Source organism: Megalobrama amblycephala, linkage group LG10 (genome assembly GCF_018812025.1).
Source record: "Megalobrama amblycephala isolate DHTTF-2021 linkage group LG10, ASM1881202v1, whole genome shotgun sequence".
Classification (NCBI taxonomy): domain Eukaryota; kingdom Metazoa; phylum Chordata; class Actinopteri; order Cypriniformes; family Xenocyprididae; genus Megalobrama; species Megalobrama amblycephala.
Window position 1 is genome coordinate 18,878,919 of NC_063053.1, and position 16,071 is coordinate 18,894,989.

The 16,071-nt window shown below is 39.4% G+C and overlaps 2 protein-coding genes across 3 annotated transcripts in view; both read left to right on the forward strand.

Annotated features, from left to right (window-relative positions):
• Window positions 1–89: 89 nt before the first annotated feature.
• dnajb12a (DnaJ heat shock protein family (Hsp40) member B12a) lies at window positions 90–6,872 on the forward strand. Its single transcript, XM_048205187.1, has 9 exons — window positions 90–277; window positions 653–824; window positions 970–1,115; window positions 1,218–1,394; window positions 1,507–1,586; window positions 1,702–1,811; window positions 5,794–5,966; window positions 6,092–6,226; window positions 6,302–6,872. Exons 1-8 carry the CDS (start codon window positions 145–147, stop codon window positions 6,214–6,216), a joined length of 1,116 nt encoding a protein of 371 aa, XP_048061144.1. The 5' UTR covers window positions 90–144; the 3' UTR covers window positions 6,217–6,226; window positions 6,302–6,872.
• Window positions 6,873–13,401: 6,529 nt separating this feature from the next.
• spock2 (SPARC (osteonectin), cwcv and kazal like domains proteoglycan 2) overlaps window positions 13,402–16,071 on the forward strand; it is a 54,864-nt gene continuing 52,194 nt past the window's right edge. For both annotated transcript variants that reach the window (XM_048205188.1, XM_048205189.1), the window contains exon 1: window positions 13,402–13,703. In XM_048205188.1, the coding sequence (XP_048061145.1) occupies window positions 13,515–13,703 (189 nt within the window). In that variant the 5' untranslated portion in view covers window positions 13,402–13,514. The remainder of the gene's footprint in view (window positions 13,704–16,071) is intronic.

Sequence of the window (16,071 nt, forward strand, 5' to 3'; positions counted from 1 at the left end):
TAGTAATTTTACAGTATGGGAACCCTTATCTTACAGAGTGGGCGTTCTATCCACTAGTGAAAAACTCTTGACGTTTGTTGCAAACGTCATCAAGCTGCGTCTGTTGGGCCAGGAAAGAGATCAGTCATCAGTTCCGCCGTCGCAATGGAATCAAACAAGGACGAAGCGGAACGCTGCATCGAAATAGCGATCGCATCGCTGCGAGATAATGAGCCCGACAAAGCCAGACGGTTCCTCGAGAAGGCACAGAGACTGTTTCCCACCGACAAGGCGAGATGTGCGTGAATTGTAAATAAGTGTATAATGGAGATCGTATGAGGTCTGTTAAAGGGCCACCGGAAAACCCGAAGCCTGTAGTTAGACGGTAATTAAGGCCCTGGGATCTCGATCTCTTATAGCTGTGAAATAACAGAATTTTCTGCTTTTAAATGAGCAAACTGTATGTTGTTATATAGAAACGAATCATATATTTATTGCTCTTGGTTATATATCATTTCTATTGGATGTCAATATACTATTTACATATATTGGTATTGTAATCTTGCATAGTATAAGGTTAATCGGAATTTGAATCTTGATTATTTTCATTTCTAGATAGATAGATAGATAGATAGAAGTGCTTCTTATTTAAATGCAAGTGCTCTTATCTCAGCTTTACTAGAGTCTATTGCTCAGAATGGAGGACCTTCTGCAAGTGAAGAAAACAACGGAGAACATGATGGTTTACGAAACAGAAGCCACAGCACTGGAGATCACTCCTCTGGACATGGTGCCACAGAATCTGCCAAACCATACACATCAGAGCAGCTGGATGCTGTCAAAAGGTCTGTTATTTATTTCAGAATACTTGCTTAAAAGGCTAGGCTGAGGTCATTATTTCTGTGATGAAGATTTTGATTTATTGTGTGCATAGTGGTTTTATCACCTAACTATGTTCTTCCTATTATACTGCGATCTGTCTTGATGCAGAATTAAGAGGTGTAAGGACTATTATGAGATTCTTGGAGTCACTAAAGAAGCCTCTGAGGAGGATCTGAAAAAAGCCTACCGAAAGTTGGCTCTAAAGTTTCATCCAGATAAAAACCACGCTCCCGGTGCCACTGAAGCATTTAAAGGTATAATACATGACTTAATCTCATGCATTCAGCGATTCTTCTCAGTGTGGAGTAAGTTTGCATGTGGTCTTCTAATTTGTTCTGTTTCCTGGTCTTCAACAGCTATAGGTAATGCTTACGCAGTCCTCAGTAACCCTGAAAAAAGAAGGCAGTATGATGTCTATGGTGAAGAAAAAGCCCACCCAACTCACAGGCATAGGACACATCATAGAAATTTCGAGGCTGATATTTCCCCTGAGGACCTTTTCAATATGTTCTTTGGAGGTGGATTTCCAACCAGTGAGTCATGTGACCTTGAAATGTGGTTTAAGAAATACATGTAGGTGGTTGTGGTCGAATACATTCAAAATCCACAAATGTGTCATTGTGCCATTTCTGTTTATGTTTCTAGGTAATGTGCATGTGTACAGCAATGGCAGGATGAGGTTTGGCCATCAGCAGCGACCCGAACGACGAGAACAACAGAGAGAAGTAAGAGCCTGATAACTAACTGAAGGACTATTCAGATTGCTGGAATATAACAGCAGCTTTTTCATTGTGTCATGCACCAGCTGTTTTATTTTAATAAATGCATTTTGTTGTCCAGGGTGGCCTTGCCTTGTTTGTACAGCTGATGCCCATACTCATTCTGATCATAGTATCAGCTCTCAGCCAGATGATGGTTTCCAGTCCTCCATACAGCCTCAGCAACAGACCGTAAGACCAAGCATTGACCAAAATCTGCATTATCTTAAATATATGATCTGGTGTACTTGGTTTATTATTATTATTATTATTATATACTATTTTAGCTGATGTGTGACCATTCTTGCTTAAAATGCCACCAATATGCTTTTTTCGAATATATTACTTTTTATGCAGTGTGTAATATAGCTGATTGTGAATGTTTGAGGCTTAAGGTGCACATCAGAAAAAAGTTATATTAAGTAAGAATCGATTCTGAACTGCTGAAATGAGTCTTCGGCAATTCCAGTCTCACTTCCTGTTACAAATTAAACTGGTGCTACTTGACCTGCTCTGAGCGGGATTCTACCCAGCATGGGAGGCAGGCACTAACAAGGACGCTAAAGACCGCAATCTGTAGCGTCAGTCTGTAGCGTCAGTCTGTAGCGTCAGTCTGTAGCGTCAGTCTGTAGCGTCAGCCTGTAGCGTCAGTCTCTAGCGTCAGTCTCTAGCGCCAGTCTCGAGGCCAGGGGAATGAGGTTTACTCGCATAACTCTTACTAGCTTTCATCCATTACACTCACCCCCCTAAACCTTACTCCCATTCGGGTCAGGGCACCCAAAGTAACTGGTCCTACTTGACTCGCTTCGGGATTCGAACCGGCGTCTCCGGCATGGGAGGCAGACGCTAACAAGGACACTAAAGGCAGCAGTCTCTAACATTCACCCCCTAAACATTACCCCATCCGGGTCACGGCACCAAATGTAACCGGTCCTACTCGACCCGCTTTGAGCATGGGATAGGAGGCGGGCGCTAACAAGGACGCTGAAGACCGCAGTCTCTAGCGTCAGTCTCTAGCGTCAGTCTCTAGCGTCAGTCTCTAGCGTCAGTCTCTAGCGCCAGTCTCGAGGCCAGGGGAATGAGGTTTACTCGCATAACTCTTACTAGCTTTCATCCATTACACTCACCCCCCTAAACCTCACTCCCATTCGGGTCAGGGCACCAAAGGTAACTGGTCCTACTTGACTCGCTTCGGGATTCGAACCGGCGTCTCCGGCATGGGAGGCAGACGCTAACAAGGACACTAAAGGCAGCAGTCTCTAACATTCACCCCCTAAACATTACCCCATCCGGGTCACGGCACCAAATGTAACCGGTCCTACTCGACCCGCTTTGAGCATGGGATAGGAGGCGGGCGCTAACAAGGACGCTGAAGACCGCAATCTGTAGCGTCAGTCTGTAGCGTCAGTCTGTAGCGTCAGTCTGTAGCGTCAGCCTGTAGCGTCAGTCTCTAGCGTCAGTCTCTAGCGTCAGTCTCTAGCGTCAGTCTCTAGCGTCAGTCTCTAGCGTCAGTCTCGAGGCCAGGGGAATGAGGTTTACTCGCATAACTCTTACTAGCTTTCATCCATTACACTCACCCCCCTAAACCTCACTCCCATTCGGGTCAGGGCACCAAAGGTAACTGGTCCTACTTGACTCGCTTCGGGATTCGAACCGGCGTCTCCGGCATGGGAGGCAGACGCTAACAAGGACACTAAAGGCAGCAGTCTCTAACATTCACCCCCTAAACATTACCCCATCCGGGTCACGGCACCAAATGTAACCGGTCCTACTCGACCCGCTTTGAGCATGGGATAGGAGGCGGGCGCTAACAAGGACGCTGAAGACGCGTCAGTCTCTAGCGTCAGTCTCTAGCGTCAGTCTCTAGCGTCAGTCTCTAGCGCCAGTCTCGAGGCCAGGGGAATGAGGTTTACTCGCATAACTCTTACTAGCTTTCATCCATTACACTCACCCCCCTAAACCTCACTCCCATTCGGGTCAGGGCACCAAAGGTAACTGGTCCTACTTGACTCGCTTCGGGATTCGAACCGGCGTCTCCGGCATGGGAGGCAGACGCTAACAAGGACACTAAAGGCCGCAGTCTCTAACGTTCACCCCCTAAACATTACCCCATCCGGGTCACGGCACCAAATGTAACCGGTCCTACTCGACCCGCTTTGAGCATGGGATAGGAGGCGGGCGCTAACAAGGATGCTGAAGACCACAGTCTCTAGCTTCAGTCGCTAGCAGATCAGGGGAGTGAGGTTTATTCACACAGCTTTTACTAGCTTGCCTCCATTACATTTACCCCCTAAACCTCACTTCCATCTGGGTCAGGGCACCAAATGTAACCGGTCCTACTCGACCCGCTCTGAGCAGGATTTGAACCGGCGTCTCTGGCATGGGAGGCAGACGCTAACAAGGACGCTAAAGGCCGCCGTCTCTAGCGTCACCCCTTAAATCTCACTCCCATCTGGGTCAGGGCACCAAATGTAACCGGTCCTACTCGACCCGCCCTGAGCCGGATTCAAACTGCATGGGATGGGAGGCAGGCACTAACAAGGACGTTGAAGATCACAGTCTCTAGTGTCAGTCGCTAGCGCCTCATGAGATCAAGGGAGTGAGGTTTACTCGCACAGCTTTTTACTAGCTTGCCTCCATTACACTTACCCCCCTAAACCTCACTCCCATCTGGGTCAGGGCACCAAATTTAGCTGGTCCTACTTGACCCGCTTTGAGCAGGATTCAAACCGGCGTCTCCGGCATGGGAGACAGATGCTAACAAGGACACTGAAGGCTGCAGTTTCAAGCTTCACCCCCTAAACCTCACTCCCATCCGGGTCACGGCACCAAACGTAACCGGTCCTACTTGACCCGTTCTGAGTGTGATTTGAAATGCATTGGATGGGACAAGGACACTAAAAACCAGTGCTGCCAATTTAGCGATTTTGTCACTAGATTTAGCAACTACCCCGCCCCTTTTGAGACATTTTTTTTCAAAAGCCTAGTGACAAATCTAGCAACTTCTTGGACAAATATTTTCTAGATTCCATGACTTGCCCACTGATCTATACTTAAATTAACACAGATCGGTGGACTTGCCAGTATAATGTCATCTATCGACATTTAGTGACCAGTTTTAGCTACTTTCAACTGAAAACAATTGGCAACACTGCTAAAGACCACAGTATCTAGCCTCAGTCGCTAGCGAGCCTCTTGAGATCAGGGGAGTGAGGCTTACTCACACAGCTTTTACTAGCTTGCCTCCATTACACTCACCCCCCTAAACCTCACTCCCATCTGGGTCAGGGCACCAAATGTACCTGTTCCTACTTGCCCCGCTCCGAGCAGGATTCGAACCAGCCTCTCCGGCATGGGAGGCAGACACTAACAAGGACACTGTCTCTAGCGTCACCCCCTAAACCTCACTCCCATCCGGGTAACAGTGTAACAAATTTGCGTAATGCAAGGCTATGCTTTTCATTGGCTGCCCATGAACAACATCTAATTTGACTTGCCCTCAAACACTGTAGTTGTAGCTGAGGTCTGGATGAGTTTGGTTCATGTTGTCATGTCGAGAAGACGCTATTTTCAGCGCTGCAAAAACATTTTTTATGCACTTCAAAAGGATGAGGATTTGCGCTGCAGTTGATATGGGAAAACTGACGACATTGTTTGTATCACTGTGTATCAAGTGCTGAGGAAGCCTCCGGAACCGAAATTATGGTAATAGGTGCTTTGTTTCCGACATGTGCTGTAAGCGGTAGACCAATCGCAACAGACTGCGCCATCTAACCAATCGGAGCAAAGAAGGCTTGCAGTAAGGAGGGATTTAAAGAGAACCTTTATCAGACTCTTTGAAAAATTAGGTGGTGTGCATCTACGTTATGAGAAAATTAAAGTGTTTTTTGACCTTGGATGCATGGAAACATTCTAGGAGACCTCCAAAACAAAATTAGAAACCTTTAAAATGGCATAATAGCACTTTAAAAGTTATATGAAGCTCATTGTGCATTTTGAGCAAGATGTCACGCTAAATTACCATATATTGTTTGTTTCATTCTTTAAACCTCAATGTTACAAAAAATGTTCAAAGTGAAAGCAAAAACGTGTTCATTTTGTTGTTTTGAAGAATGATGGTTGTCTTGCGGGTGATAAATATCTCTGACGTTATCGTACATTCCACCTGCTTTAGATCCATGGGCCACACAAACAGGCGACACACTGCTACTCTGAAGGTGCCTTACTATGTTGGCGATCACTTCTCAGAAGAATATACGGGGATGAATCTCAAGAATGTTGAACAAAGTGTGGAGGAGGACTATATATCAAACCTAAGAAACAACTGCTGGAAGGAGAAACAACAAAGTATGTGACGCATATGAAGCTGCTTTATAATGCATGTCTATATATTATGTAAAAATGTCCACATAATGCAAGTGTAATTTTGCTTAATATTCTGAAAACCTAGACATCTGTGCTCTTATTTGCAGAGGAAGGCTTGTTGTATCGGGCACGTTACTTTGGGGACACAGACTTGTACCAAAGAGCGCAGAAAATGACAACACCCAGTTGCTCGAAACTTTCAGATATACAGGTTCTGTTACATGGACACTGAGTAGCAGAAAGTGAGTCCTTTTTCTGAAGTTTAGGTTGTTTATTCTTACCTGTGGATGTTCTTTGACCATTTGTGTGTTTTTCAGGAAGTGTCCTGTTGTGACGTCATTCGAAGATTTTCATGTACAGAAATGTTCTGTTCTCTTTGCTAAAATGGGACATTGCATTGCACCAGTTCAAGAGAAGCAAAGATAGCCCATCCTGGTGCCACAGGGGTTCACTCTCATCTCTCCTTCAAAATTTGCAGAAAATTACAAGTCGTGGAAGATCTTAACATCTGTGAAGTAGTTTTAAATAAGGATTTAAAAATGTAATGAATTAAGAATGAGAAATTAGATGATTTGCTGGTAGAGAGGAAAGTAAACAGCTGTTAAATGGTAATCAATGCTGCTAGCTTACTGCTTTTCCTTTTTTTTTTTTTATTTACACATCGTTTTTTCTTAAAGCATTTTTTCAACACCCATATTTGGGCTTTCTGAGCCAACTCTGAAATTTCTAGTAGTGTTTAAATCTGTTGATCTGACCACAGGAAGTCAAATGATTACGTCGGTGTCGTTCAGCATTTAATGAAATGTTTTGCCTGTTGGATTTTTAAAAAAGAATGTTTGAGATTTATGCAAATGGAAAATTAATTATTTATTAAATGGTGTCATACTATTTTCTTCCATTTTAATTTATTTTTTAGAAAATGTATAATCATTTAACAGTATGTTTTGCAAAGTAGATTGAAGGTTCTAAAGCATAATCAAGTGCCTTGCCAGCTCCAGTCTTACTGTATACTGTCTCTGCATATATGTAATATAGAAAGGAAAAACATCACTGCTTGAAGTTAATGCTTAGACCAATTAGCCACTGAAATTCTAATTTTCCTAGAGATTTGCTTTATATATATATTACGTTCTTTCAGTTCAGTGCAACATTCTATAATTTTGTGTGTATATGTATGTAATGTAACATAGTTACCAAAAAGGAAATAAACCATAAGAATACATTTTCTTTTTAACAAATTTAGAGTTCAAATATAATTATGCTTAATTTTCACACTCCAATAATAAGTCGTTAGAGCCAAGTCTGTTTAGATAATCATTTTTCAATGTTTCAGGAATTCTCTAAGTTTGCCAAGGGTGCATTTATTTGATCAAAAATACAGTAAAATCAGTAATGTGAAATATTACAATTTCAAATATCTGTTTATATTTTAAAATGTAATCTATTCCTGTGATGACACAGCTGAATTTTCAGCAGCCATTACACTGTCTTCAGTGTCACGTGATCCTTCAGAAATGTTGCTCAAGAAACATTTCTTATTATTATCATTATTTTCATGGAAGCCATGACACATTTTTGTCAAGATTATTTGATAAATAGAAAGTTTAAAAGAAAAGCATTTATTTGAAGTCGGTTTTTTTAACAACGTAAGTCTTTACTGTCACTTTTAATGTGTCCTGCTGAATGAAACGTATTAATTAAAAAAAAAAAAAAAAAAAAAAAAAAAATAGCACCGACTCCAAACTTTTGGTAGTCGACAGTCAGTGTTGGAATTGCACACCAGGAGGCAGTCGTGAGCTGTGCTACTAGAAATCAATAAAGAAATGCACGCTTTTTCCTCATCAACATCTCTGTTCTGCGCACAACAATACATACAAAACCAAAATGCGCTTTAAAATCAATTATGTTGTTAACATATTTCATAATAGGATTATTAACTCTCAATTCTAAGCCCATTCCACATCTGAGTGGATACTGTATGATCAACAGCACACAGCATACATTTATCCATATCAATGCTAAGAGAAGATATACCTATATATAACTATCCTATCATTTTATTAGGATGAAATCCAGGCACTGCAGGTGTCCGGACTGATGCAGGTGGGTTCAGTGTTGGTGGTCAGAGTTTCATGAAATCATGAATTGAGCTGATTTCACGGGCAGCAAAGTGAAAGGAGGAGCAACAGAACAGTCCCTGGACTGCTTTGATTAGTCAGTAACCATAGAAACACCATGCTTTTAGTAAAGAAGACAGTTTTGTCTGTGGTCACTGATGTTTAAAGTCCTGAAACCATTATTATCTCCAGAAGACCTGATTGTGACTGCACATGGCACAATATGGTGTCTGACTGCAAAATACTGAAGCATGAAGGTTTGAGGGAGAGAAATATGTTTGATTATTAATGTCAAGAGTCTAACTTAGTATGCACACTGCGTCTAAATAATGTGTGTCTCTGTGTGTGTCTTCATCCAAAACACTGTTCCATTTAAGATTTGATTTATTGCAGGGGAGGACGAAAAGGATCCCAGCTCCCAGAGGGCCAGGAGAAACTCTGATGTTGGATAATTCTTGCTGAGATGGTGTTCTTTCATGCAGTTCCAATACACTGCACAGCAAGTTTAGGTGTAAAGTTACACTTAAGGGTAACCTAGAGATTGGAGCCACTTATCTAGTGGACCATGAGGAGGTCGCTTTCCTTCAGTGACATTATTGCACAGATGAGTAATTTATTAAAATGTCATGCCATTTACAATTTGGCCCCCTATTTGGGGAACCTAACCCTAAAACAACTCTAAAATCCTTCTGTCAGCAAAATTGTGCAAAGATCATGTCTGCCAGTATTGCTGCATGCAGAGGAAGGCAATAATGGGCTATGGTATTGTTTAACGCTCTCAGCGAAGATTAATTGAGCCACTTTAAAGATTATGCTGTGTGCTTCTGAGAAAGAGAACGCTGCTGCTGACATTTTGAGTGCAGATTTATACTGGTGAGGAAGCATGAAGAAATAACACCTTGCAATGCCGAATTGAGTATTAAAGCTTTACAGGCAGAGCCTTTAAAAAAAAAACTCTAATCCAGACAGAATGTATCAAATCTTATTATAACACAGCTCTCTGGAATACTTGATTCTGATAGGTCAATACTTCCATCCAAAGATTACTTTCTAATATTCACGTCATCCATGGCTGTATACCCAGATAACAGGGAAAGTTCACAACTTTAGATAATGTTTTGGCAAGGTTCTCTCAAAGTTATGAACAAAAGTTCTCCAGTAATATTAATAGAACATTAAAGTTGTCTGGTCTTTAATGTTCTCCAAACATTTGTACAAAAACACTATCTACATCATACATGATTATTTTTTTTTTTTTTCCTGAAACATTTTAGCTGAACATTTGTGTAATGTTTTGTTTTTGTTGTTGTTGTTTTAATTGTTACTAGTTTCAGAATGTTCAGAGAACATTCAAAAGTAACAATCCCATTATGTCTGGAATTGAATGTTCCCTTTTTGTTCACTTAACCAAGTTTAAAAAAAAAAAAAAATTAAAAAACTGGATGTTTTGAACATTCAGAGAACATTCAGAAATGAAGTTTTCATAACTTATATAGGAACATTAGCAAAACGTTCTTGGAACATATTTTTGTTAGCTGGGTATCAGTCCTGAATCACCACTACTTGTGTTTCTCTTGTGAAAATGACCTCAGAGAACCTCCGAATTACATTATTGTAACATTGTTGCAGTGTTTGTCTTATTTTCTTTATTGTAATAGGCTATGCTATCAATAACTTCAAATAGTGTATAGTCAGTGTCTGTGTCCATATGTCTCCAGTTACCTCTGAAAAAACTGCCACCTTGAATCAGCAAAGCCAAAATGAGACCAAAGGTGAAAAAACATATCAGTATCACTAAAAATCACTAAAGGGAAACATACAAGAGTGTGACTTACTGTTGCAAGGTAATGAAATCTGGGACTCTCACTGCAGATGAAAAAGAATGAAATGAAGCAGGGTAAGTGTAGGATTTGACTTCACTGCAGCATATCAGTGGCAGAAGTGACACTGCGCCGCAGAGCAAGGATATGCTGAGAGCAGGGAAAAAGCTGCACCCCGTCCTGATCCGTGTGGTACAACATCACCTCTAAACACTGATGTTTCTTTCTTAGTGAGAGGAGGAGTAATCCAGAGTCAATGTGTCTCTTATGTCCTTTCCTGTCTAGCTCATACAGTAATGCACGGTGCTGGCAACAACAAGACAGTTTGATTCCCAAGGAATGTGAGAACAGAGAACACATATAAAAATAAAATACGCTGAAATACACTGTTTTTATGTAAAAAAAAAAAAAAAAAAGTGTTGTGGAATTATTTACACACTGTATTACAATTTGTATACAATATATATATATATATATATATATATATATATATATATATATATATATCCCTGCTTTATTAGAGACTGCATGTTGTATGTCAAGTATGTTGAAGTTTGTATTGCTTGCCTGCAGCGTATATTCTTTCATATGAATCAGGTGTCACATATATGTATGAAACTACAGCTAGTGACATCCATAGCCATGGTCAAAAATGACCACTTGAAACCCCCTGTGGGGCTTTCAGGGTTGAGTTACACTATACGCTGACATATTCACACACAGATAAACGATGTCATGTGTGCTCTGTCAATTGTCCTCTCAGTCAGTGCTTTTTATGTCACAGCGTTTTGGAGTCAATATCAGGGTGCATGTTTCCATCTAAGCACTTTAAGTTTCGTTTAAATAAAACATTGTATTTGGTCCATAATGATGCACTGTATCAAACCTAAGCTGTATTAAATATCACAATACACACTCATAAATGGTTTCAATCCAAACAACCACTCTGTGAACTGGTTGTTTGCATGTGTGGAAACAGATAAATCAGCTCCATTTCGGATCCCAAGTTATCAAGGGCTTAGGGCGTTCCATTAAAACACATTGCAAGTGTTTTTTTTTGTTTTGTTTCTTTTTAAATGGTTTTAAAGAATTACAACTACAGTTAAGGGGGGTACACCGAATTAACAAAAATAAGACATACATACATAGCCTAAATAAAATAAAACAGTGACAAACGTAAAAGATAGAAATAAAGTTAAATAAAAATATGAAAATGTTTACAAATAGAAACACATTTTACAGCTTTCTTATTTTTTTAAACAAAACATTGTATTTAGGTATTGTTTAACTTCTGATTTTAAAATTAAAAACAAAAGCTTATTTCCCAAAAATTAACATTTGTTAAATTTAGCTAAATGAAGCAGCAGATTGATTAAATAATATTCCTTATAATAAATATTGTCATAGGTGAAAAAACAAATAAAACATTTTTAAAGCACAGTTGAAAGCTGGGCGTGATGTGAGCCTTATTAAAAGAACAGGGGCCAGTTGCATAAACATAGCCATTATGTTAAGACAGTGTCTTAAGATCTAATATGACCCACTAGCAGTTAGTCAAAGGGCATTCAATCGTACTTTTCGGTATCAAATTATGCAAATCTACGTTTTCAAGGAAATATCTTAAAAAAGTTATGAACAGTCTAAAAGAAAAAGCATTGATGGCTAACTGGTAAGACTAGTCTGAGCGGTTTATGCAACTGGCCCCTGAAATCTGAAAAACAAACTGAATTGGGAGATCTCCAAAATAAACGAGAAAACATGTAATCCACAAAATGTACAGAATAGATCAAAATCACAATTCAATTTTTAACACATTTCAAGTGTTCTGCCAGTAGTGGGCACTTGTCCAACATAAGCAATTACGTACATCCGAGTGAACGAGACGGGGAGAAGGACATAAAAAATGGGAGATTGCTGTCGGAAAGATTGTATTTACGAGTTTAACGCACATGAACGCCACCATAATGGGATTGGGTTGCTCGGGATTGATCTTTGCGAGTGGGGGCGTAAAGGTGGGCCCTTGAGTACCCCAGGGATGACATGTTTTTGTAGGCCAACCCGGAAGTTAGCGGCGCACGGGTTCCCTCGATCGAAAGCCTAAGCATTTTTCCCATAGACTTTTGGAAAATCGCAGAAAATAAGCTCTGTGTTTAACAAAGGGTTATGAGACTTTCAAGTTTTGTCTATCAAGATAATCTTTACAAGTTAACACAACATTTATAGATTTTGAAGCCTAAATAAAGTCGTCAGATATAAAAGGCTAACAGTAGGCTATAAACGGACTACAGCACACCATGGTCGCGGATCAACGTCGTCACCACCAAGCTTCCTCAAACTTTATTTAGAAAACAACTTCATTTATAAACATGCTCGCTGATTATGATCTGTGCTGTTATGAATACTTATCCACTTTTTCATGAGAAATGCTGTCCAAATGTCCCGTTTTTAATGATGACGTCTAAAGTCCCTGCCAAAGGAAGTTGTCCCTTTTAGCAATTTGTTATTATATATTATATATAATTTGTTAGCAACCGCCGATTTTAAGACACAGTAAAAGTTTAAAAAAATCACAAGTGGGTTATAACTGGTGTGTTTTATGTCATAGATCAAAACGTGAAAGTATTTAGAGGCTTTGTTAACCACAGACCTTATTTCAGGCGATTTAGCAAAAACCCATTCAAAAAACCCATAGACTTTACGGCGTTGGAACCGGAAGTCCTAAATGCTAACTCGCTTCCGGGTTTTGCCTACAAAAATCCCTGAAGCACTCTATTTACGAGGAAAGCTAATTTCCTGCACAAAATATTATAACATTGTAGGGAAGTATGCGATTTCATATGCAGCCTTGTTTCATTTCTAAAAGTGTTCTGAACAAATCATTTGAATGAATGAGCAATGATTCACTCATAAAGAAAGTCGCCACCTACTGGCCTACTGAGCATCGCTGTAACCGGCAGAAAGACACCCACCCCACTCGGACCACTGAGCCTATGCTGTGCATTCCCCACTCCCACCCCACAAATTGTACATAAATTGTTTGAGATTTGCATAATTTTAGTTAGATCCCATATAAGCAGAATAGACTATATAAAGAAGACTATGATATTATCTATTTTTAAATGTTCTCATGTAATGTCATTTTTTTTATTATTTAAAAAAGGAGAAAATCAAATGAATTACTATCCTACATTTGTGTTAAGAAAATTCTAGTAAATTCTTGCGTTAATTTCTAAGCGGAAATACCTTTACTTAAAAAAAAAAAAACTAATGGAAGGTAAAGTGTGGGACATGTTTTGTCTCATGGTTATTTTCTGTTCTCAGTGGTTATGGGCTAACTGACATCCTGAATGAATGATTCTAAAATGTGACGATAATTGAATTTAATGAAATTCAGAACGTGTATTCACTGACAAGCTTGATAGCAGCAGCTCTTCGCGTCTTCATCTCTCTCTCTCTCTCTCTCTCTCTCTCTCTCTCTCTCTCTCTCTCTCTCTATAGAGGGAAGACGCATCCTGTAATCAGGTCACACTTCACTGTAGTCTCAGCATCAGTCTCTCGTCCTTTAAAGCAGAAGAATCGAGACGTCAGACAAAATGGTGTGGATGAATGATCTGGGATGTTTTCTCGTCCCGTTGCTGATGCTCGTACGGTTTTCCGTGCAGGTGGACGTTAAAAGCGGGAAAGAAGCGGAGAAAACGGGGAATTTCATGGAAGATGAACAGTGGCTGTCCACCATTTCCCAGTACAGTCGCAAGATCAAGCACTGGAACCGCTTCAGAGATGTGAGTTGTCTTTAAGACGATGAATGATGACATTACATGACTCTATCTGCTTAGCTCGTGTCAGTAAGCGATGGTTTAGATTTGTTAGGAAGTGTTAGGAATGGTATGCTGGACTGTTATTCCTTATACACCATTAGTCCTTTAACATTCCCAAAGAAATCAATCTTCCTTTTGAAAGCAGTTGCATTTAAGATGATAAAATGCTCTTGGTATAGATTGAACTGTTGAGTTCATACCGTAAATGTAGTAAAATGCTTTAAATGTATTTATCTGTAAGACTTTAGACAAATCTTTGGATGTATTTTACATAGGAAAAAACTCTGAAGATGCTCAAATCTTCAGTCAAACCCTAAATATAGCCTAATTGGTAACAATGCCATCTGTTGTGGTTTGTTTAATTGACAACAGGTTTGATTACAGAATAAAGATTGCAGATTTCATTAGAGTGTCATTCATTGCCCAGCTGGTGGATGTGATGTAATAATAGGCAACTTTAATAATTGATTAGGACTTCACATGTATTCAGAGGAAGATTTATGTATTGATTAATCTTGCAAAGGTTATGCTTGCAGATATGTTATTTGATCCAATGGTATTTCTTTATGAATATGCATAAAAACTGTTCTAGCATTGTAAGGGAAAATATCCTTTGTGATTGTTGGTCACAAAAATCAATGATTATAATGAATCTACAAAACTATAAAAATGAGGTAAAATGATGATTGATATTAGGACTTCATGTTTATTCACAGTTGGCGGGTGTCATTTTTGAGAACAAAAAAGGTTATCAGTTATTTTCTGTTGAGTTTTGCTGCTCCAAATGAAACATTAAACCACCCAACAGAAACTGTGATTTATCTCCATCAGTGTTTGGCCGGCAGCTATTTTTACCCTTCTAGAACTGGATTAAGTGTATAACTCCTTAAATGATTACGTGGAAAAACACATCTAAGAGAACCAGGAATTTATCAAAATATGGGAATGAAAAGATTAAGTGCGAATTAGTCCGGGATTATAAATAGATGGACACAGCAGTGGCTTACATTCAAACTAGGCCCTTCTGCAGACTGCTGTATTCTCCGATCAATTCATATTGATCACACCATCTCACACATATGAATAGCAGAGGAGCGATGCTTGTCTGACACATGCAGCGGTTGTTTTGGAGGGAGAAAAGAAAACCAAAACAGCTTTTAGAAAAAAAAATTCTCAGCCCTTTTAACTGTCTCTGGCTCAACCATCTAATTAAAATGCAGGTTGTTCCTACTGTTGTTTCTTGAACTGTACTAGAGGTGACACACTTCAGTTGCACTGAATAGCACTGGCCCATGACATGCTGTCAGCTGTTTTGTTTGGGTTGTCATGTCATTGCACACATAAGTCCCTTATTGTGAATGTTTTTTTTTTTTCATTTTAACTTTAACTAAGATACGACAGAAGCAGGACCCATTGAACAACAAGATACATCAGAAGATGCACATAGTGCTACAGAGGTTGAAAGAATAAAACGTTACCATCTCTGAAAAAAAAAACACCAGTAGTGCAGTTCATCACTTAAACAGGCTTGTGACTGACCGATAAATGTCGACCTGCACAGCCCTGATTAGAATCAATATCAATATGCATTTATGAATGGTTTTATGTGATAGTAAACCCATGCTGGTGCTTGTAAACTTGTTTATTATTCTGAGATCGCAAGGATTCGCACCAGAGACAGCGACAGGCCCTCTGACACAGTTCAGTACCTTTTTAACAGTCACCTGTTATCTTTGATCAGAGACAGAGATGGAACTGATGTAGACCCTGAAAATTAATCTCTCTCTGAACGCGGCTTATTTCATTTTTAAAGTGTTGCTTGTGACAAAGGCAAATAATCCAAATTGATGTTGGCTTTCGAAGTCCTTTGAAGTTCTCACAGCAGAATAATGATATAACTCAAGCGAACACTGATGAAAGCAGCAGAACATGAAAAGCTCATGACATAAATATTTCATATACATTTTGCATTCCATTCTTGGTCTATCGGTTTTATTTTTTAGACACACGAGATCATTGTAATGAGACTGACGTTGAAGTTTATTTGAGAAATCTTAGGAGTTGTCCTCCCTCTTCTGAGCTCTGATTTTTTTTAATTATATATAATATTTAAATAAAATGTCTTTATATTTTACAATTTGATTTGTTGCTCATTTTGATATTATGGAGATGTTTGATTTTTATATCTTTCTTTTATATCACAGCTTAAATGTTACAAAAAATGTATGTGAACTACCAACTACTGTTGTCACGATACCAAAATTATATCGATACTACTACTGAACCGATGCCATGCCAAAAACCTAAAACAACAGGAAAAGTAATTGAATAA